The 22,717-nt window shown below is 40.9% G+C and overlaps 1 protein-coding gene across 2 annotated transcripts in view; it reads right to left on the bottom strand.

Moving 5' to 3' along the window:
- Positions 1 to 22,717, bottom strand: part of VCAN (versican) — a 112,991-nt gene that overhangs the window by 10,922 nt on the left and 79,352 nt on the right. For both annotated transcript variants that reach the window (XM_073583450.1, XM_073583538.1), the window contains 4 exons: positions 21,300 to 21,458; positions 21,123 to 21,205; positions 2,650 to 2,794; positions 562 to 744 (listed from right to left, as the gene is read on the bottom strand). In XM_073583450.1, coding sequence (XP_073439551.1) covers positions 562 to 744; positions 2,650 to 2,794; positions 21,123 to 21,205; positions 21,300 to 21,458 — 570 coding nt within the window. The remainder of the gene's footprint in view (positions 1 to 561; positions 745 to 2,649; positions 2,795 to 21,122; positions 21,206 to 21,299; positions 21,459 to 22,717) is intronic.

Here is a 22,717-nt window from a genome sequence, read left to right as displayed (position 1 = left end):
TTTGAGAGCGGGATTTAACTAGTTTAAATAGTTAATAGGCACGGGTGGATGGCGATTCTGCTCGCGCCTATTGCGGACACATGTCAGCTGTTCATAACAGCTGACATGTCGCAGCTTTGAGGTGGGTTCATCACCGGAGCCCACCTCAGAGCAGGAGATCCTTACCGATGACATACTATTCCGTCATCGGTAAGGAAGGTGTTAAAGAACCCTATTACTATCTAGAAAAAAATCTGCTGGTTTAAGTTAGTTATAACTAATCATTTTTCAAATGTATAACCAATAAACTGGTTGCACTTAAATGGGTATGCCATAGTTCAGTTCTAGGCTGTAGCTAGGTGGAGACATTTTGGAAGCTACCCAGCTCAAAGTTTTCCTCTGGAATTAAGCTATATCTCCTTTTAGTTAGTTATTTCATTGTCCCTCCAAAATATCTGCAAACTTGGTATAGTCTACATTGCTTTTCTTTACCTTTGGATATGAATCAATTTTAAGCTTTAATGTTTTATAACATGAAATATAGCTATAATAATAATATAATTTCTGAATCTCTATACTTACGTTTCATGCATGTGACTTTAGGTAAATCCCACCTTCCATCCCCTCTGCATCGGATAGTTGGCATATGCCGCTGAATAAAGCCATCTTGGCAGTGGTATCGAATCAGGGAATTTATTTCATATCTTGGTTTAGATTTTCCAAATGCCTTAGCATTTTCCACAAGAGGAGGCTGTCCACAGGCAACTGAAATAATAAATGACCAGGTATGGGTTACTGCGGACTTTTTGCACTAAATTTTACAAAACGTTTTTCTGCCTTTAGGTAAATCTGACAAGTTTCAACAGTCCAGAGAAATCATAGTGTGAACTTGTTACCCTCCTTCCTAATTCGATGCTGTACTTGTCAGCCAGCCACAACTTAATTGTTTTTCTAAAATAAAGATAAACGTCTCAGCAAACCAATTATCTCCCAGCGCTGCGGAGAAGTTCATAAGTTTAAATGTTGGCTTTAAACCACAGAAAAAAAGAGAAATGAATAACGTAGTTGGCAAACCACCTCATTATTTCACTATCACTTAAATATTTTATGAGAGTATCTTTATTACACATACAAAGCAGTTAAAAAAAATCATAGTTTCAGAACATTTTCGCAAGTTAGTTGGAGAATCTGGTAAAAATTGGAATTTCACATTAGAATTATTTAATATCTTTCAAGTTCCCAACCACAGGCTTTCCATCATGGAGGGTTGTAGCTTTGCTGTAGAGCCTTTGTGCTGGAGAGCATATCTTTTACCCCGATTTGCTTGCGTAAACTGGCTGTTAAATGACTGCCAATCAGTAAATATTTAGAGATCGACGATCTCATAATGCTGCCAGTCACCCCATATAAACGGACCCTAAAGCCCCCGTTACACACTGCGATATCGCTAGCAATATCGCTGTAAAGTCACCGATTTTGTGATGTAGCAGCGATATTGCTAGCGATATCGCTGTCTGATACTTACCTCCGACCGGCTCCCCCGCTGGTTATCGCTGATCGCGCGAGAAGGTCCTGGATCATTTCTCGTCATCAGCTTCCTGCGGCGCTTCCTGCTGTGACGACGAGCGATGCGTGGACGCAGGCGGGGGGACGTCAGGATCGCCGCGTCTGACAGGTAAGTAGCAACCCCCGTCCCCTGCGATGTCGCTGGTGAGATCTGCCTGTGTGGCAGCTCACTAGCGACCACTTAGCGATGCACCAGCGATCCATATCGTTGTCGGGATCGCTGGTGCATCGCTATGTGTAACGGTACCCTTAGGTTGAAGGTTGATTCCCCACTAAATTGTTTTTTTTTCAACCCTGCTTTTTGTGGTTTTACTCAGCAATCTAGTGATGACAACTCAAGATTAAAGTGGGATATTATGATATTACCAGCGCCTCTAATTCTTGCAGTCTAAAAGAGAAAGTGCTCAATTGTAAATATTGGTTGATACTTTTTTTATATTTTATTAAAGCACCACTTCAGCACTTTTTTAAAAAAATTCAGTGCTGGAGTGGTGCAACTAATCTTGGTTCACTGACCCTATTACAGTATTATACTTACCAGCTACTTTCTTCAGCTCTTCCCGGTGCCGCTCCGGTCCTGAGCCGTCATCTTGTGATCGCAACTTCTGACTGACTGACCGGAAGGTAACTGTCAAAAGCTCTCAGTGTAAGTTTATGAGAGCCTTGTCTTGGCCTTGTTCTGGCTCTCAAAGACTTACATTGAGATGTAACTTTTGTATCCGGATCAATCCGGCAGGTCACAACCTTCGGGAAATAGATTGGAGCGGCGCCAAGAAAAGAGGAAGGATGATAAAAAAAACTGCTTGAGTGGTATTTTAACAATGCGGGAGTAGAAGAAAACTGCCTATCAGGAGGGTGACTGTATTTATACCGGGCTCAGCATTCTGAGCACTGCTAGATCTACAGCAGAAAAAAGGATTGTATAAAAGTGACAGCAAGCAGACCAACAAGTGACACATTTCTGGAATCAGGGTCTCAGATTATGAGAAAAACAACTTAGCCCTGAGAAAAAGGAACCCTGGGGCCCAATAGTAAAGTCCTTGAAAACCAAATAGCCTAACAAATCTAAAATCATAATTTGTCAAAGTGTAATTTAAAAAATACCTGTTCCCTTCTTGCAAGTGTATGTGAGATGATAATTGCAGGGCACATCATTCCACTGTCCATTCTCATGCCAAATAATTACAACACAATCTTCACCCGCAGAAAAGAAGCTGTCTGGTTGGTTTGGCCTCCAGTTTTCATATTGCTGAAATATTTAAAAAAAAGAAAGAAAGAAAGAAAGAAAGAAAGAAAGAAAGAAAAAAGTTTACATTTACATATTTTTTATGTGATTTTTTTTTCACAGTTCAGTTATATTCAAAATGGATTTTTTTTATTTTACAAGGAAGTTGTTGCTGTTACAATAATAATCAACACCATCTATCTTATATTTTGGATTAACGGTTCACATGAAAACTCTTCAAAATTCAGACATCTGCCAGGCTAATGACTGGCGCAGCAAAGGCTTCAATACAAAATACAGATATTTATTTTTCTCTTCCCTGTTTTACTTATAAGGCTAAAAACCAGCGAGCTCCAACATTTCTGTGTTTTCTCAACATCTCCATGAGTGGCGTTTTATGACCTCACAGTTAATTACATCATCAAACACCTTTATCTTGGCTTAACGACTTTAGTTTTTCTCAAGGTCAATGCCAAAAAGCTTTACAAGAACAAGTTCACTTTCTATTCTTTTTTTTTTTTTTTTACATTTTTAATCTTCTCTTAGCAGCCTGGCTCACTGCCCGATGCCACAATACTTTGCCATAATTTCAAAGAGATAATTACACAGTTGCTGTATATGTACATTATATATATATATATATATATATATATATATATATATATATGTGTGTGTGTATATATTTGCATTAGCTTCAGGATTACATTACCATTGGTTTTATGACTCATACGAGAACTCAAAAGAGTCATTTTTTTATAGTAATTTGCATGTCTGCCACAAGTATGTTGTGGTGGATTATAAATAGATGAATATTTATACTGTTACAGATATAAAGATTTCATTCCGACACATTCAAGGGTAAATACCGACATCTAGAAATAGTGGTAGGCAAATAAATATATTTAGAAAATAATATTTTCGAAAATACTACAAGAAAACGAATACATTGTAATATACTTATATAACCGCTCCTAAGTCTAATACTACATTAAAAAGGTCATTAGTTTACAGTTACTGGTAGAGACATTGATCCCATGATCTATATAAACGCAAATATGGGCTAAAGAAAGATTTTTATGTGTAAGCACACAACGTGTTTTCGGCATAAACTTCAAATTCTTCAAGTAGAAGATGCTTTAGGAAAATTAATGATGGTGTTTTTCCTAAAGCATCTTTTATTGGCATCCTTTCTGTAGTTTTTCACTTTGCGCCCACCGTTTCTTTTATTTACTATTATATATGAGAGTGAGCCATGGAAGCCGCCTGAACAATGGTCAGGTGACTTCTTTAATAGTTTTTAGGTATTAAAGGACTTAGGTCCTGTTTACACACAAACTATAAGTATGTAATCCTCTAGATTCCTAAGAGTTCACAGAAGCAAAATAATAATTTGTAGCACTCCAGTATACTGGAGATGAGTAGGTCACTTGTAATTCAAATTTGTTGGCTTCGCAGAATTTTCCCCAAAGTTTTGATTTGCGGCAGATAAGCTTGCACAAATCTCAAAACTGGAAAGCTTGTATTTGCTCAGAAAATACACATGGGGTAGAGGAGAGATAAGGCCCTGCTGACCATAAGCTTACACTCTACAGAAGAGAGAGAGAGGACCCTGCTGACCATAAGAGCTTGCACTCTACAGAAGAGAGGAAGTACCCTGCTGACCAAAAGGGCTTACACTCTACAGAAGAGAGAGAGAGAAGACCCTGCTGATTATAAGAGCTTCCACTCTACAAGAGAGAGAAGACCCTGCTGATCATAAGAGCTTACATTCTACAGAAGAGTAAAGCACCAGTTACACACGGCAAGATCGATAGCGACAACGATTTTGTGACGCAACAGCGACATCGCTAGCGATCTCGCTAAGTGTGACATGCGGAAACGACCATCTCCCTGCTGAGATGTCGCTGATCGTGCGCGAACGTTCAGGATCATTTTTTGATCGCAGGCGTCACGCTGACCAGCATGCATCGCTGTGTTTGATGCCCCTTATCAACGACGAGCGACCTTGTTGGCGACTCCGAACTCATATAGATAGCGCTGAAGGACGCCTATTCAAAGTCTGAATCGCTATTATAGACAGTGTGTGACACGGTACCAACGATCGCCGTGGTCGTTAGTGACCTCGCTGATCGCTGATGCATCGTTATGAAGATCGGCCTGTATGACTGCTTACTAGCGATGCACAAACGATCTTAGCCAGATCGTATCGTTGTCAGAATCGTTGATGCGTCGCTACGTGTAACGGTACCCTAAGAGGAACCCCGCTGATCATAAGAGATTTCACTCTACAAGAGAAAGAGAAGACCCTGCAGACCATAAGAGCTTAGACTCTACAGAAGAGAGAGAAAAAGGACCTTGTAGATTCTAAGAGCTTACACTCTACAGAAGAGAGAGAGAGAGAGGACCCTGTAGATTATTAGAGCTTACACTCTACAATAGATAGAGGCAGTAACCTGCTGGCCATAAGAGCTTACACTTTACAATAGAGAGAGAGTACCCTGCTGATCATAAGAGCTTACACTCTACAGGAGAGAGAGAATGAGGACCCCGCTGACTATAAGGCCTTATGCTCTAAGAAAGAGAGTGAGGATCCATAATTGCTTATACTCTAAAAAAGAGAGTGAATGAGGGCCCTGTTGACAATAAGGGCTTTAACTCTACAAGAGAGAGAGAAGACTTTGCTGACCATAAGGGCTTACACTCTACAGAAGAGAGAGAGGACCCGACTGATCATAAGAGCTGACACTCTACAGAAGAGAGACAGTGAGGACCCTGCTGACATAAGGGTTTACACTCTAATAGGTTCTTTTACACTTGCTGTATTTTTGAGGGCCGGTTTTGCGGCCCCAACAGATATCTATGGGCCCACAAAAATTCATCGGAACGCCGTGCGGCTGTGAGGGTTGTATATACGACCATGAAAAGATATCGAGCTTGCTCTATATTTTTCACAGCTCACGGACATGGCCGCAATAGATTTCAATGGTGCTGCAAAAACAACAGTAGCTTGTTTTTGTGGTACACCGTATTTGCGGAATGCCGTATTTTTTCCCACCAATTTGTTTAAACAGGGAAAAACAGCGATCCAAGTAGGTTTTTTGCGGTCCGTTTTTGCGGGAGACCGTGATAATCACGGCAATACGGCCCGCAAAAACGAGCCACAAAAATCACAGGAAGTGTAAAAGAAGCCTAAGAAAGAGAGAGAGTAGTAGTCCACCAACCATAAGGGCTTACACTCTACAAGAGAGAGAAACCTGCTGATCATAAGAGCTTACATTCTGTAGGAGATGTAAATATTTATGTCCCCCCAAAAAAATTGAGAAGTATTGAAGGTGTGATACCTTTATTGGCTAACCAGAGAAATTATATTTGCAAGCAAGCTTTCAGGGCTCAAAAGGCCCCTTCATCAGGCTGAATTGCAAGTGAATTACTGCGAAAAGATGGCAACATTTAAATAGGAATTACAACAGGACATGAGATGATGCTAGCTATAGACAGGCCAAGGAAATCAAATTAAGGTTTTTTGGGACATAAGTATTTCCATCTATTTTTCTGGCTAACATGGTACCACAATTTTATTTTGTATTGTACATTCTGTAGGAGAGAGAGACTTACCCGGTGACTCTGGAGATGGAAAATTACTCTTCTGTACAATCTGTGCTCCACTGGGAACCGCAGTTCTGTGATGGGCCATGCACTGACCACCACTGCACAAGATATGATAATCGGCAAGATGTCATAGAAGTGGATTATGGGGAGGCCCAGACGGCAACACTAAAAGACATTAACCCCATCTCTGATGCTTCAGCAGTGTGGGAAATGTTTTGGCTTTTTTGTGAACACATTTCACAAATTTGGACTCAAATTTAATCTTCCACGGATTGATCTGCTCATCTCTATTCTGTACTTTATCAACTTGTTCATATATAGAGTTTCATTGGGTTTTTTTGCGTGTTTTACATGCATATTGATCTTCATTAAGGATAATCAACTAAAATATGAAGTTTTACAGACAATGCACCATGGGGCAAACCAGCTCTATGAAAGAAGAAGAAAACTTTCTCTCCAGTGCCGTCTCTTGGTGGTAGCTACTTTATAAATCAATGTTTAGCTTGTAATATGACTAAGGATTTTTACCAAACCAGAATCCATCTGTGGATAACTGCTTTGAGATTCTAGTGAAGAATTTAGATATTGCAGCTCAAAGAAAACTACCATCTACACCTTGACACCATAGTTATAGTGATACCCCATCCATTTGCCTTCATTTTAGTGCTATTGAGCATTGTTTTACAGCCGATATCTCAATGTTTTTACATAATTATTAAATATGACAGTTGTAGAGATTCAACCATAAATATTCTCCAAAACAGGGACTTTTATCATAATAAATTCTCCTTGATTCAGTATATTCAGTCTTCAGTCATAAAGTTATTGGAATTCTTTAGATGTCAATGCTGTGGCTTAGTTTTTGAAAAATGTCAGAAAATGTAATATTGAGGCATGGAGCGCTATGCTTTTCCATCCAGCATGCTGAAGATTAAATAGTACTCCTTGCAGTTATTGTTAGAGACTAGATGTCAGGCAGCTGAAAACATTGATCACTATTCTGGGCGAGCTCCAGGAACTGCTTCATTTGATCATGTTTGCCCTTGAAATTACAACATTGTTTGTTACTAGGTATAAACTTGAAGAAAAGTACAAAGGAAACCAAGTGTGACGTGAGGTCTCCCGTCTGGGTTTACTGATATCTATACCATATGTATTTCTTGCCTAGGTTTAGTAATTAACATAATGACCTGCTAAACTGGATCTAACATGACAATGAATAATTTATACTGTTGGCAGCTGCCTAATTAGAGATAAATGGATATTTGAAAGCCCTATAGGGAAAGCTTAGGATCGGTAAGTCTGATCATGAAAGTACTAAGGGCTTTTTCACGTATCAGGTGGAGGACGCAGCTCCTTTTTCAGGTTAAAAAAATACAATCATACTATGCCAATTGTCTCTTTAGAGAGAAAGAGGACTAGAACTCTAGCGCCTCCTACTGGAAGTATCAATCCTACAAGTCAATATCATCCATTTAGTGAGCCTTGCCACATGACTTAGGGTACTGTTACACCTAGCGATGCACCAGCGATCCCGACTAGCGATATGACGCAGTCAGGATTGCTGGTACATCGCTGGGTGGTCGCTAGTGAGCTGCCACACAGGCAGATCTCACCAGCGGCATCGCTGGGGACGGGGATCGCTACTTACCTGTCAGACGCGGCGATCCTGCGTCCTCCCACCCGGCTCCACGCGTCGCTCGTCGGCGCCACAGGAAGCGCCGCAGGAAGTGACCGACGAGGAATGGTCCAGCAGCTTCTCGCGCAATCAGCAATAACCAGCGGGGGAGCCGGTCGGAGGTAAGTATCACATGCAGCGATATCTCTAGCAACATCGCTGCTACGTCACAAAATCGGTGACTTTACAGTGATATTGCTAGCAATATCGCAGTGTGTAACGGGGGCTTTAGGATAAAAGACAAATTTAGTTAAAGGGTTGATATTGACTTTTAGGATTGCTACTTCCCATAGATGGCACTAGAGCTCTAGTCTCTGAAGAGTCAATTTTCATATTTATTGTCCCAGAGGAGCATGCATGGTGGATAGAAGTCTCCTCATTACCACTTAGATTTCAGTCAAGCTACTGAGGTATCCTAACGCGCAACACTATCATGGTGTAAAATGTAAAGAGTTAAATATCCTACGTGGCTTTGCAGGTCAAGAATAGGAAACTACAATTTTTCCATACGGAGTATAATTGCAACACTCCCACCAGTAGTGACTAGCATTTCTTAAAATGTCAAGGAAATGTATCATGCAAATGCTAATATTGTGATAGTGAATGTCATTTTGTCTACTCATTTTAATATACAGTAAAGCTGTATATTGCATTAAAACAATTATATGTTCAGATTCCTGACAATCACCGAGATATAAATATCATATATTTACAGTGGATTTAGATGCGGCAAACTTTGCAGAATCCCCAGATCCTAAACTTTCTGTGAGTAGAACAGTGCCCCCTTGTGGCGAATGCTGTACAATACGTCCAAGTGTTGGTCGACGTTCAAATGCCTAAACATTAAATAAGTGAACAAAAAAGTTGTGTTCTGCATGAAGGTTTTTGTAAGTTAGCAACTACATAATATAGTAGGGAACATTATTTATGTCATATTTACTCACCTTGTTTTCTTGCTAGAAAACAATGAACTGAGAAATTTAAAGGTAAATATATTTAGGCCACGGTCACACAAGACATAAGCAAGGATTTTAAACTTTTATGTGGGATCTAAGGGGTAGCGTTTCTCCTTGTGGAGATTGACAAGACAGGCCTGGCATGTCAGAGTGAGGAGGACTTATACGCCACACAATGCTCCTCTGGGAAATGACATATGCAAATTTCCTCTTCACAGAACTCTAGTGCCACCTATTGGAAGTAGAAATCATAAAAGTCAACCCTTTAACTAGTCTGGCCATATGATTTAGGATAAAAGCCAAACTAGAATCTCAAATTGCAGACACAATGTTTCGGGTTGTTGCCCCTCCTCAGTGCAAAGCATGACATCTGATTTGGCTAGGTGAGAGGCTTAAGACTGGAATCTAAGGGATAGAGATTCAGCCATAAATATTCTCCAAAACAGGGACTTTTATCATAATAAATTCTCCTTGATTCAGTATATTCAGTCTTCAGTCATAAAGTTATTGGAATTCTTTAGATGTCAATGCTGTGGCTCAGTTTTTGAAAAATGTCAGAAAATGTAATATTGAGGCATGGAGCACTATGCTTTTCCATCCAGCATGCTGAAGATTAAATGGTACTCCTTGCATTTATTGATAGAGACTAGATGTCAGGCAGCTTGTGGAGAGTGACAAGCCAGGACTGGCATGTCAGAGTGAGGAGACTTATACGCCACACAATGCTCCTCTGGGAAAATAAATATTGAGATTTTTAACATGCTCAATTTTTTTCCAGACAGAAGGACAGCGGTGCAGATTTTTAAATGTCAGTTTCTGTTGACATATGGGCTGAGACTTATTGTGCACCTTTCCTTCAATGAGGAAGTCAAAATCCTCAGAAAGACAAATTTTATCTTGGAAATTTTGATGTGGATTATCTGAGTGCTGCTAAAAAAACCCTGCTATGCTCACATTACTAATCCCTTCTGATGGCAGAAGTTCCCTGGTACCATAGGGCTTTATATACTGACCTGCAGCCATAACTTGTCATCTTGATAAATGACCACTGAAGCAGATTTGCCGGAATCTTCTACAGCAAATCCGTTACGGATCCTGCCTCTCAAAACGTAATAAATTACCCAACATGTAAACACTGTTACCGAGATTGTGCACGGAGAACATACATGTCATGGGGGTTGTCAGGTAGATGATGACTTGGATTCTGAGATCATCAGCAATAAAAAGTGTGGAGAAGAAAAGTAGTTTATAAAGGTTTTCTTTTGTGTACAGACGTCTCGTGGGCATTGAGATCTTTTGTGGGGTAATATAAATAGTAAGTCGGACTTGATTATATTTCAAACGCCATATAAGGCTACGGCGGGATTCGGCAGAAGAAATAGTCTATAAACGTCTGTGTTACTCCTCGAAAGAAATATGCTAAGAGCCACTGGCACCGACGCCCAGCTATGCAGAAATATAATAGAGAACTGCTTAAAGGGGATGTCCGGCTTTCCACTTTACACACGGAGTCCTCCTAACTGCAGCAAGTGTTCAGTTTCCCTGAAGCGCCTCCTTAAGGAAACAGACGCTGTAATGGATGAGCATGCTCGGCACTGCTTGACACTCGTTCAAACATCGGGGTGCGCGATCGAGTGTCACACAGTATCGCATAGTGCTCGAGTGCTCGGGTCCCCGTAAGAAGATCATTTGAATTATCTGTGCCGCACTGAAGAGTGGTGTTCCCCTACTGATATCGCCAGGACTCCTATGTCAGCCGGACTATTTGTGAGCTTTAGAACTCCAGGGACAGAGAGCGCGAAAGAGGTGCGTCCTCCGGAAAATGCTCCAGTTTCACATTCACTTCCATTATGCTACTCAAATCGAGCACTCTAGCATTTCATTGCTCAGTCATCACTAATCAAGATCCTGAACAATTGATGCCGTTCTTGCTACATGAGTTTTTAAAATCTAGTAAACCTTTATTCAATAAGTCCTTAAAGGGAACCTTTGTCAGGGTCCCTTGTCTGTCCCCAACTGCTATTATAGCTGGATGGGTGCAGATTAGTGATGAGCGAGTATACTCGTTGTTCGGGTTTTCCCGAGCATGCTCGGGTGTCCTCCGAGTATTTTGGCGTGCTCGGAGATTTAGTGTTTGTCGACACAGCTGCATGATTTGCGGCTGCTAGACAGGCTGAATACATGTGAGGAATGCCTGTTTGTTAGGGAATCCCCACATGTATTCAGGCAGCCGTAAATCATGCAGCTGCTTCGACAAAAATTAAATCTCTGATCACGTCAAAATACTCGGAGGACACCCGAGCATGCTCAGGAAAACACGAGCAACGAGTATACTCGCTCATCACTAGTGCAGATCTCTTTTGTAGTGAAACCTCCACCAGGGGGAGCTGGTGAGGGAAGAGAGGTTACACACTAAGAGCAGCAACCCTGAGCAACAGCACAGGTGCCACAGGTAACAAGAGAGAATAGTCAGACGAACCGAGTCAGAAACTAGCAGGAGCAGACGTACCAGAAGGAGCAGCAATACACGTAGTTAAAATACCAAGCCGAGAGTCAGAAAGCCAGAACATGAGCTCGGGGTCCAAAACGTGAGACGAAATACGTGGTCGGGGTACAAGCCAGGGGGTCAGATGCCAGAGAGGGAACGTAACAGCAGAGACGCATACCAAGAGACGGGGTCAGAGATCAGTCCGGGTCATACACGTGAATATCAGTCAAAGGCAGGAGGATCACCAAGGTACAAGGGTCAGAGGCTCTAAATTGGAAGCTTGAGCTATCACTAACACTGGTCAGCAGGCTGTGAGAGACTGAAATAGCCCAGCTAGCTCCAGAACAACGCTGAGGAGATTAACTCCCGCATGACCAGTCCGGAGTGAAGACAGCAGAAAATAAACTCCGGACTGGACCATGACATCTTTAGTCCGAAAAAACTATAAAAAAAAGTTATTAAAAATGAACTTACAGCGTCACATATAATAATGAATCAGGACTAGTCCGGAGGAGCGTCTCTTCGCTGGGCTTGTCCTGCCTTAGACCTTCTAATTACAATGGAAATGACTGGCAGCCTGCAATAGGAATGTTATGGAGGCTGTCAATCACTCACAGGGAGGTGTGATTAGATGATACAAGCCAGGGGAAGAGACATCCCACCCGATTAGTCCTGCTTCATTAGCAAATCTCATGCTGCAGGATAAAAGTTCATTTTTTAAAGATGTGCAGCATAAATGACCCCATCAGATTAATGAAATCCATGCACATACGGCGTCAGTCACGTGTGGAGACAGTCAGGGGACCTGACATAATAGTGCCATCATCTATCTTGCTCCATTAAAGCAAAATATATATTTACTATTTAAGGGAGCACAGGGCTCCCATATCAAGGCAACAATCCAACACTCTCTAAATAAGAGCAATCTGTAACTATCATCGCTGTCATTTTTTGCCAACAGCATATTCTTCGTGATGGCCTATAACTAGTAGTGACATTTCCGACACAGTTATTCTACATGCCGGTGACTATTTTTTTAAAACTATTTAATTAATGTTAAAGACCGTAAATTACATTTGAATTAATGTCTACATCTTAATATGTGAAGGCTAACGAGCGAACAACTAGGTGTACAGTATTTATAGCAATAGACCAGAAGAAACTCACTACAAATCCTTAGTAACTGAAGTGCAATAATAGCAAGCTGCCACTAGGTGGTGATGTTTCCCAATGGCTGTCTGGCTTGGAAGGTCCAGAAGTTCATTCTCACAGTTAGCCCCTTATTAATAGACTTGTATTTAGGAATTTTAGGTTATTTTTATTTTGTTTTCTTTCGGAAATATAGGCGCTAAGAATAGCAATGTGATATATTACTGCATGAGCTATTTGTTTCACTTTATAGCTTCATTTTAAACACGGGTGCAGTCTCAGGCTACGAAGTGTTTTCATTTCAGATTATGGGAGCTGAAGGAAAACAAATTACTTTACTGAAAATAATAATAAAAAATCATACCTTTACTTTAATAGCAAGTACTAGTATTATTTAGTTAATAGGACTTTTAAATACACCAGTTTACTATTAGCTTACTTGACCTACTATTTATGGTTTTTGAGTTCCATGTATCATATGAAAAATAAATAGCTATTTCTTATATCAAATTTTGCGTAATAAAAAAAATGAAATTCTTAGAATTTTCACGTTAGCCACTGGAACAGTTTTACGATCATACTTCCGGTAGAAGAAGATTTTTCAGAAGCCTCATTATCATAACAGACAGGAGACGTACAATGACAGGTGACATGACTATACACAGCTGATAACACAGGGTTCACCATTTACAATAGATGATGTCGCAAAATTCCTAAAAAATGACCTGCGCACATTGGATGCTGATATACAAAAAGTATGGTTTGAGTCAAACTGTTGTTGCTGAGGTATAAGGAGATTTCCTGCATGGACAGGAAATTAGAGTTTAAAATAGTCCCAGTGGCCAGTGTGAAAATTTCAACTTTCTTTTAATACAGATTGATTACGAAAAATAATAATAAAAAATATTTCAGCATAAAAACCTGAATCAAACATTAGATAATTTTCTAATGGCATATTACCATCATCAGCGTTAAGTTAACTTAAAATTGCACCAGCCATTGAAGAAAGTCAAGTTAGGTATCTAATTACACTATTTTTGTGTAATAATATCCTATTTATGTGTTATCTGAGCCAATCACCTGACCTGAATCCATCAGAAAATTAATGGATGGTACTAAAGCTCTGAGTTCATAGAAGGAGCCACAGGACTTTCATGATTTGAAGGAGTGTTTGTATGGAAGAATGGACCAAAATCACACCTGAGCAATGCCTGTGACTAGTTTCTCCATGCAAGAGATATCTTGAAGCTGTGATCACCAACAAAGGCATTTGTATGAAGTAGTAAATACATTTCAGTAAGTGTGTTCAATACTTATTCCCTGTGTAATGTCTCATTATTTCATATAACTTACAGTAATTTATGGAATCTATGGCTTTATTACTTTGCCAGTGTGGATTGGGTGGGCTCTTACCAACCTCTGGTGAGAATTTAATGTCAATAGCACTGTTAAATATATTTACTTAGAAAAATGGTGACGTGTTCAATACTTATTTCACCCACTGTATATATATTCAACCAGAAACATGGCTAACTTGGCACTGCCACCAGTGCTGCTGCAAGTGATTGACAGATTTCTCACTATGGAACAGACCTGGCACTGGGAGATGACGGCTAAGGACAGACACAGACTAGTCTCTTGTCTGGAAATGTCCCCAGTCAGCTCTTCAAACACTATTTTCTCTGAAATACAGGATCATTATAGAGACACATACATCTGGCTGTAGTCAGGCTCTGAATCATGATGCACGCAGCTTAGGCAGCATGAATCAGGAGACAGACTCCTAAAGCTGTTGGTTGAACCAGCGCTATACTCTACCTAACAGTAATTAATCACTGACGGCATATTGTAGCCGTTTAAAGTCCCATTTCCTTTCCCTTGCTTGATTTGATCTTCAAAATGAACTTTTTTGGCATCTAAGTGCCATGGTTGTTTGAAGAATTAATATTGCAGCCATATGACATCTGTTTCTTTTAAGATTTTAAGTTTTAGAACAATTTAATACATTTTGGATTCTTCATCAAGTGATGAAACAATGATATCTAGATTTGTGTTATATAATATCATTATAGGTTGTACAAAAGTACTAAGTGTATGGACAATAAGAAGGGATTTTGGAAGGGTCCATCAGGGAATAACTTATTGCAGGCAGATCAAACCAATGAGACCCTCAAAGATTATCATCTTGGGAAGATGCTAGTCAAGTCTCTACTCAATGTCAGGGGCGGACATATCATTGATGCAACCTGTGGTGCCACTCAAGGGCCCAAGAGCTACGGGGGCCAAAGCAGGTGGGATTGTGCATTATCATGAGCTATTGAACTGTAAAGGGCTCATATACTGTTCTTGCTTAGAGGCCTCTTCTGTCCGTCTACGCCAGTGCTCAAAGTATTACACATAACCAATGCGATGAAGGGATGGTTCTTCTAAGTGTGAGCTATTATTTGTGAGGAACCCCATCTATTACCTTTACATGTCCTTCCAGTGCACAGTATGTGCATACTGTTGGTCAAAGTGCACATTACCCTCTATACTAACTCATGAAGATATTATTCATAATGGTAAACTATAGTAATATACATTAAAATAGACAAAAAAAATCCAGAGACTTTTAGTAGAAGTGCTGAAGATTACAGAATTATATACGGTGGGAAAATAATTGTATTATTTATAAGCTAGAATAAGTCCCTTTAAGTATTAAGTGGTTGTAGATTTCTCTTATAACAAGTCAATTCCTGCACAAATCGCATCTGTTCCCTATAATTAACCTTCTCTAAAAGCCAGAAGAGGTTTAATGCAGGGAAATCTCCTAGAATCGGAGCACCCACAGACGAGAGGAGCCTCAATACGGGACCTGTGGAATAACAGGAGAGAATCTCTAGTTGGAACTTGTTACTTTGCTTTGTGCGGCTCCACGTCATCAGATAATCTTCAGCCTGCACACTTCCTTCCTATAAGCTGAGCTATAGACAATGTGATGTAGGACAAGAAACAGCCTCCTGATGGGACGCTAATCTAACATTATAGCAGTGACCTCACCGCCGCGCACAGTGCCAATTATCACCAGCCATTTTCCAAGTATTGTGAATAGCTCTTTGTATGACCTCTGCGAGTGTATGACTTGAGCCCAGCCAGTACAACAATACATTGTATAGATTACGCTGGTCTGCAAATGAGTGTAAAGCGCCCGTTACACATAGTGATATCGCTAGCAATATCGCTGTAAAGTCACCGATTTTGTGACGTAGCAGCGATATTGCTAGCGATATCGCTACATGTGATACTGATCGCGCGAGAAGGTCCTGGGCCATTTCTCGTCGGGCGCTTCCTGCTGGGCTTCCTGTGGCGCTGACGAGTGACGCTTGGACACGGGCGGGAGGACGTCTTCATCGCCTCGCCTGACAGGTCAGTAGTGACCCCCGACCGCTGCTATGTCGCTGGTGAGATCTGCCTGTGTGGCAGCTCACTAGCGACCACTTAGCGATGCACCAGCGATCCATATCGTTGTCGGGATCACTAGTGCATCGCTAAGTGTAACGGTACCCTAAGAATTGTCTATTATTGGCTAATTAATTACATGTTGTATTCACCAATCTCTAATCTAAATTATTAGATAGTTATACCTTAAGTGTGGGACCCAGAATTCAAATCTGTTTTAACCTGGGTTGTGCTTTCTCATGGGCTCATTGCCACCCCATAGTGAGTATTAAACTTTATGTCAATTACCAAATGGTTCTGAACACATTTCTGGCTCAGTAAAAGCAATGTTTGCTCCAGGTCTATGTGATTTGCATTCTGTGACAACTGCTATAGATTTTTCATTATCATTTTGGGGTCCAGATAACTTCCTGATTTCTTTTTAATAATTTTTTGGGGAATGCAAAGAGACCAGAAAACAGCAGTTTCACTATTCCAATTTTTTTTTTTACTTCAGCGGTCATCTTATGAGATAAAAGTGATTGTATTTTATTAGTTTGGATAGTTACACATGCGGTGATACCTAGTATGTTGACTTTTGAATTATTTATTTCTTTTATTTAAGAAAAAAATATATTATCTTCTTTTAGTCCCCATTGGGGACTCAAACCTACACATGCACAATAGACAGCAATACAAAGCTGAAGTGTAAACTAAGTAATCTGCTACGAAGCTAAGCCACAAGTCTACAAACATATCAGATAATACGGGCCTTTAGTAGGTCCTTGGCTGTCATAATAATGCCATTGGCACCTCAAAATCATGTTGTGGGAGGCTGATGGGTGTCAGAATGTAGATATCCACATATCAAATTCCAGCCTCTTAAATATCTTTCATAGGAAACAAAAACGCGGTCTGGTAAGGAGCGCTGAGTAGAAAATGGTGAAAGCAACAAAAATGATTAAAAGCTGCAGACCTTTATTAAAAGATAATCCACAAGCCACCTGATGAAGATGGCAGAACGCCATTGAAACGCGTTGTGGATTACCTTTTAATAAAGGTCTGCACCTTGTAATCCTTTTTGTTGCTTTCACCATTTTCTACTCAGCGCTCCATATCAGACTGCTATTCTCCCTCCCTGAGGGTGCACGGCAGGAGTTGCTCTCACAGGCGCTTCACTGGCAGTTCAGGACCTTCTGTCACGTGACTGCAAGGACCTTCAGTCACGAGACTCCAGTAATGCCTGGTCCTTCCAGGCATCGCACAGAGAATTTTCCTTCAGTAGGGAACGCTGAAGCCCTGCCTGGCCACCACAGTGGATCATCTTGCCATCACTCGCAGCTGTCAGCCATCTACCCCTTGGACGCACTACCTTCAATCACATGCACACTGAGGCTATGCAGGGGTGCATAACCTCCTAATGTTAGTGGCTACACAGCTTCACCTACAGTATATTGCTCCACTGGTCCTGCTCATGCGAGTCCCTATCCTCTTTTCTTTTGTGTCTTAAATATCTTTGTCACGATTGACTGCAGCATCTAAGGTGATGAACTGCTGCAACAGGAACTAGGTCCAATAGCAGAAAATACCTATGCTGTATGTTGCAGGCGTGGTACGTCTGTCATACATCTACAGCAGATATTACCAATCAAAATAAAGGCCAAGATGGCACCAGACACTGAAACTTGGAACTCAACCGGGCTTGCTGACATTAGCCATAAATAAAAAGCATTTTTTTTCACACTAGGCTATAGAATCGATAACTGTGGTGGAAATAAAATATTATAATGGGATCTGAGCTGAACTTCCTGACATTGCCCACTACACAGTGTACGGAGCTGTGCTGTTCTGAGTATGTGCACTGTCTACATCCAGCCTCCGCCTGAAATACCAACAGTCACTGATATCAGTGGTATCAGGTGTCGAACCCTCACCGATTGGATAAATAATTGAGAATTTCCCCCTTTTACAGTGAGAGGTTATATTACACGCAGCTCTGCAAATCTATCACCAACAAAATACAAAGTCAGGAAGTGGGGTGATGATGACACTTCTTCATACCCAATGATTGGCACATTAAGGACATTTTAGGGCTTGTAGCTGCTCCCAAAACAGCAAGTTACAACAGGGTTAGCTTTGATAAAGCATCATGCAACTGCCCTAATACTACATATAAGTAATGAAAACCTTTAAAAAAAAAATCAATGAATGTTTTCTCTATAATCCCATAATTGTCTTATTCTCAGGTCTCTGTCTTGTTGGACACAAGCATCTGTTATGTGGAGATGTTGAGAAACTTTCACTGTAGTTAGGCAAGTAATTAAACTGAACGATGTCCAAACCTCAAGTTTGTGTCACTTCCAAATATCTAGAGTTTGGTTTCTAAGTGAATCTGACAGAGTGGCAACATGCCTGATATGTAGTACATGGACAAAACGCTGAGCTGTGAAGACCAGCTAGGATTGTGCAATGTGCGGCCTCTGCCAGGGACTGTTCTCTGGAATAACATACACTCTGATCCATGTAATGTTAAATACCTAGATACGATGTTTATAGAAAAGTGGCCCTTGGCTCTATAGATGCTCCAACCACACCGTAGATTAAGTCATCTCACAACACAGGTCTATGGCAAAATAATAGCTCCTGATAAATCCTCAAAACACCTGATACTTGAGGCCCTCATAAGTGTACATGAAGAGTAAAGCACATCGACTTCATGAAATACACTTTGTAAGCAATATCAGCAAAAATTACACATTTTTTGCTTTTTATTGTTAATATTGGCACTCACAAAATAACACTTAGAAAGTGCCATATAGTCACATTTGTACGTTCAAAGCAGAGTGATCCCAAACTCTGTACATAGAAATCATGGATGTTTAAGGTTCTGTTTGTCAATCAAAATGTAGTTGTAGTCCTTGACCCCAATTCATCAAGACCGGCATATTGGAGTCTGACGCCCTTGATTCAATAAGATGCGCACACCTCTTAATGAATTAGGCGCGTCTGAAAAGTGTTTGCCTCTGTTCACCTCACCACAAATCTTACTCCAGTCATAAATTAGATGAGCCGAGGCATCACGCTCCCATTCCGCCTCTTGTCCCTCCTCATTTCTGCTCTATTTGGGGTAGCTAATAGACACAATTGTGAAAATGCCAAAAAATGCAACGTTTTTGTGCAAATTCAAGTTTGGCAAAAACTTTGCGTCTAATCGTAGTGTTTTAAGACAAATTTCAATCGAAAATACTTTGATGAATTGGGGCCATAGTTTTTAAGGCAAAAGCTAATTTTACACATCCAACATTCATGATCCAATTACAGACCCTGAAATCCAGACGGGGTCTCTTTGCCCAAATTCAATGACCTCATAGGCTTATATGAGGCAGCTGAATTCAGGTCAGGACACCACTGGTAGATCCATACATTGCTGTAATTAATATCAGAAATGTGAAGCTGGAAATGTTTCATTCTTAAAAATCAGTCTCATATCATTGGTGGGCTTCTTGAACTCTGTGACTGACTCTCTTACTGCCTGTGATAAGCAGGTATCCATTAAAATACATGAGAAAAATAGTGACTCTTTATGGCTCAGGGTTTTGTAACAGATTGCTTTAAAATCTGACAGCTTTTTCATCTACGATATGCAGCAGTCTACCTATTTCCGTGGCAGATTTTTTTTCCAGAGAAGTATATAAGTATCCAGATGAAAATTTTCTGTTGCATATAAACGAGGATGAGTAAACCTGATTAAAAACTGTTACTTAGGTTCCCGTTTCACATAGCGACGCAACAGTGATCCCGACAACGATACGACCTGGTAGGGATCGCTGGTGCGTCGCTACATGGTCGCTAGTAAGCTGCCAAACAGGCAGATCTCTTCAACGATGCACCAGTGATCCCGACAACGATACGACCTAGTAAGGATCGCCAGTGCGCTGTCACACAACAGCTATTCTGAACGATTCCAGCCTGCGCCCCTGAGTTCTGCGTCGCCAACGAGGTCGCTCGTCAGTGTCAAACACAGCAATGCACACTGGCCAGTGGGATGCCGACGATGAATAAATGGCCCAGGACATTCGAGCACGATCAGCGATATCCAGCGGGGGGGCCGGTCGCCGCTATGTGTCACATGTAGTGAGATCGCTGGCGAGATCGCTGATGCGTCACCGATTTGTGACGCAACAGCGATCTCGCCAGCGATCTCACTATGTGAGACGGGGCCTTTAGGATTCATTCAGACATCAGTCTTTTTACATATGAGTTTTACCTGTCTTTCACAGATAAAACTCGTACCTATTATAGACAGTGGAGCTGTTCACATGGCCATGTATTTTTGCATTCCGAGTGGTCTGCACCAAAACACAGAAAAATATCCAATTTTGATCGAAGTCACTGGTCTGTGAAAAAAATCAGACAGCACTCAGGTGCCATTCGTGTATGTTCTGTTTTTCATTGACTGATAGCAGAAGCTTGAGAAACTTTCATTAGTTTTTTTGCATGTGAGAAAAATTGATGAAGCACTGATGGTAAAAAAATGACACTGATCAAACACTGATGAAAATCTGATGCAAAATACCGATTAAAATCGGTCATTTTTTTGCCTTTGAAAAAAATCACTGACGTCTGAATGAGCCCTTACTGTCTTCAGAAAAGACAAATTCAAGATTTTTTTTATTTTGGTCAGTTTTTTATTTTTATAATGAATCTATTTCTACTTTATAAATTTGATTTAGTATATCTTGAAATTAATGATACTTTGCACTTTAAGGAAATTATATGCAGCCAGAAAGCAACTATTCCAGGCTGATGACAACATACACTGTATGAAGAGCAAGGAAAATCCCTGGCCCCTGTATTTGTTACTTTTTCCAAAACTGCCAATTTTAATCAGTTTTAGGTTTTCTATCCCCTTTTGTAGATACCGGGTCTCCAATTCATTTCATGTTCTTATTAAAAATATGCAAGCAAGAATTTACAACATTAAATTCTATGCCCTATAAATAATGTAAGTTTTTAGCCACATAAAGACAATACCATAGGTATATAGGCACTCACCAGTGTGCTGGCATCAGTCCAGCGGAAATCATGTTCGAACATTTTATCATTTAGACCAATCCACTGGTAGTCATGACCCAAACCTTATAGAGATAGGATGAGAATGGGAGAATATTTGTCAAAAAGGTTGTACAGGACAGAAGCCAACAGCAATTTTGCTTCCACATCGGTACTTACGGTTCACAAAGTTTTGCTCCTCCTGTGATAAGATGCTGGTCAGATGGCCTCCTTGGACACGACATTCTCTCTCAGCTGCATCCCACGTGCGCCGGTGAGCAAAGTATTTGTAGCAGTGGCCTTGGAATTTATGCCATCCATAGTCACAGACTTCTGAGTCTAAAGCGAATGAAACAACTGTAAGTGATTTGTCTTTGAGGATGAAGAAGAAATTATAAATATTCTGCTCAGTAATAGCATTTTATTATACTGTAACCAGCTTTCTCTTCTCTATAGAATACCACACGTCTTGGTAAGGGGCCTCAGCTGTGAAAGATATTACAGTACACAGTGGCATCACTTGAACCTCATGGCGCTCAATGCAAATCTCCAGCAGGAGGTCTCACAACTATCCTGGCTCTTTATTTACCGTATTTTTCGGACTATAAGACACACCGGACCATAAGATGCACCCAAAATTTTCAGAAGGAAAATGGGGTAAAAAAAATTAATGCGTCAAAAGGAGGTCCATATTACAGTCCTGAATTCAGCTTACCCGGGGAGGGATCGGCAGCGCTGGTGGCAGTAGGAGTCGGGTGATTCTTCTGGTGGTCAGACGCTGTAGGGCGATGATCTCGCTCCCATCCCAGCCTGGTGCGGCTGGTTCGGCCATGCTTGGTGGTGTAGGGGGCTCCGGGAAAATGGCCGCCGAAGCTGGGGCATGCGGAGCCGAGATCTCAATCTGTGCATGCGTCGCCTCTGGTGGCCAATTTTCCGGAGGCCACAGCATTGAGGCAATAGAAGTGCAGGACTCCGAACTTTCAGAAAATTTTGCTGGAGACCCTGGCACGACCAGGCACTGCCGCACCAGCCGCATCCTCATCGCACTACAACGTCGGACCAGGACCCCGGGAAGAATCGCCCGACTCCTGCTACCACCACGCTAAGTGTAAATACCGTACATTCCAACTATAAGCCGCACCCCTGTTTTCCCCAAAAAAAATTTTGGGAAAAAGGTGCGTCTTATAGTCTGAAAAATATGGTATATTGGTCTTCTCATATGGGTCGTAGGATCATTTTGGGCCCCACTAGCCTCCAGAGCCCTGGATGCAACAGTAAACCCTGCACCCATTAAAGTTTTGCCCGCTACAGCATATGGGTCATTTAAAGTACTGGTCTCTTGATAGAAGATGAAGGGATGTTTTTATCTGGATAGTTTCCAGTTACCAGTTAATCATCCCAAAAATCTAAAAATCTGCATGAAAATAAGCAAGCCAATGCTGCATTAAATTGTGCAGATTTTGGTGCAGAATTCTATGCGAAATATGAAAGGAAGACTAAAAATATCAATAAATTGAATCTGTTCACCTACAAATTTTGCTGCAAATCGCAGGTGATAAACAGCAACATTTGCAATAATATATTATATTGTAGATTTC

Source organism: Dendrobates tinctorius, unplaced genomic scaffold (genome assembly GCF_039654945.1).
Source record: "Dendrobates tinctorius isolate UK_male_01 unplaced genomic scaffold, ASM3965494v1 ptg000003l, whole genome shotgun sequence".
Taxonomy (NCBI): domain Eukaryota; kingdom Metazoa; phylum Chordata; class Amphibia; order Anura; family Dendrobatidae; genus Dendrobates; species Dendrobates tinctorius.
This window is presented reverse-complemented; position numbering and strand designations above follow the sequence as displayed.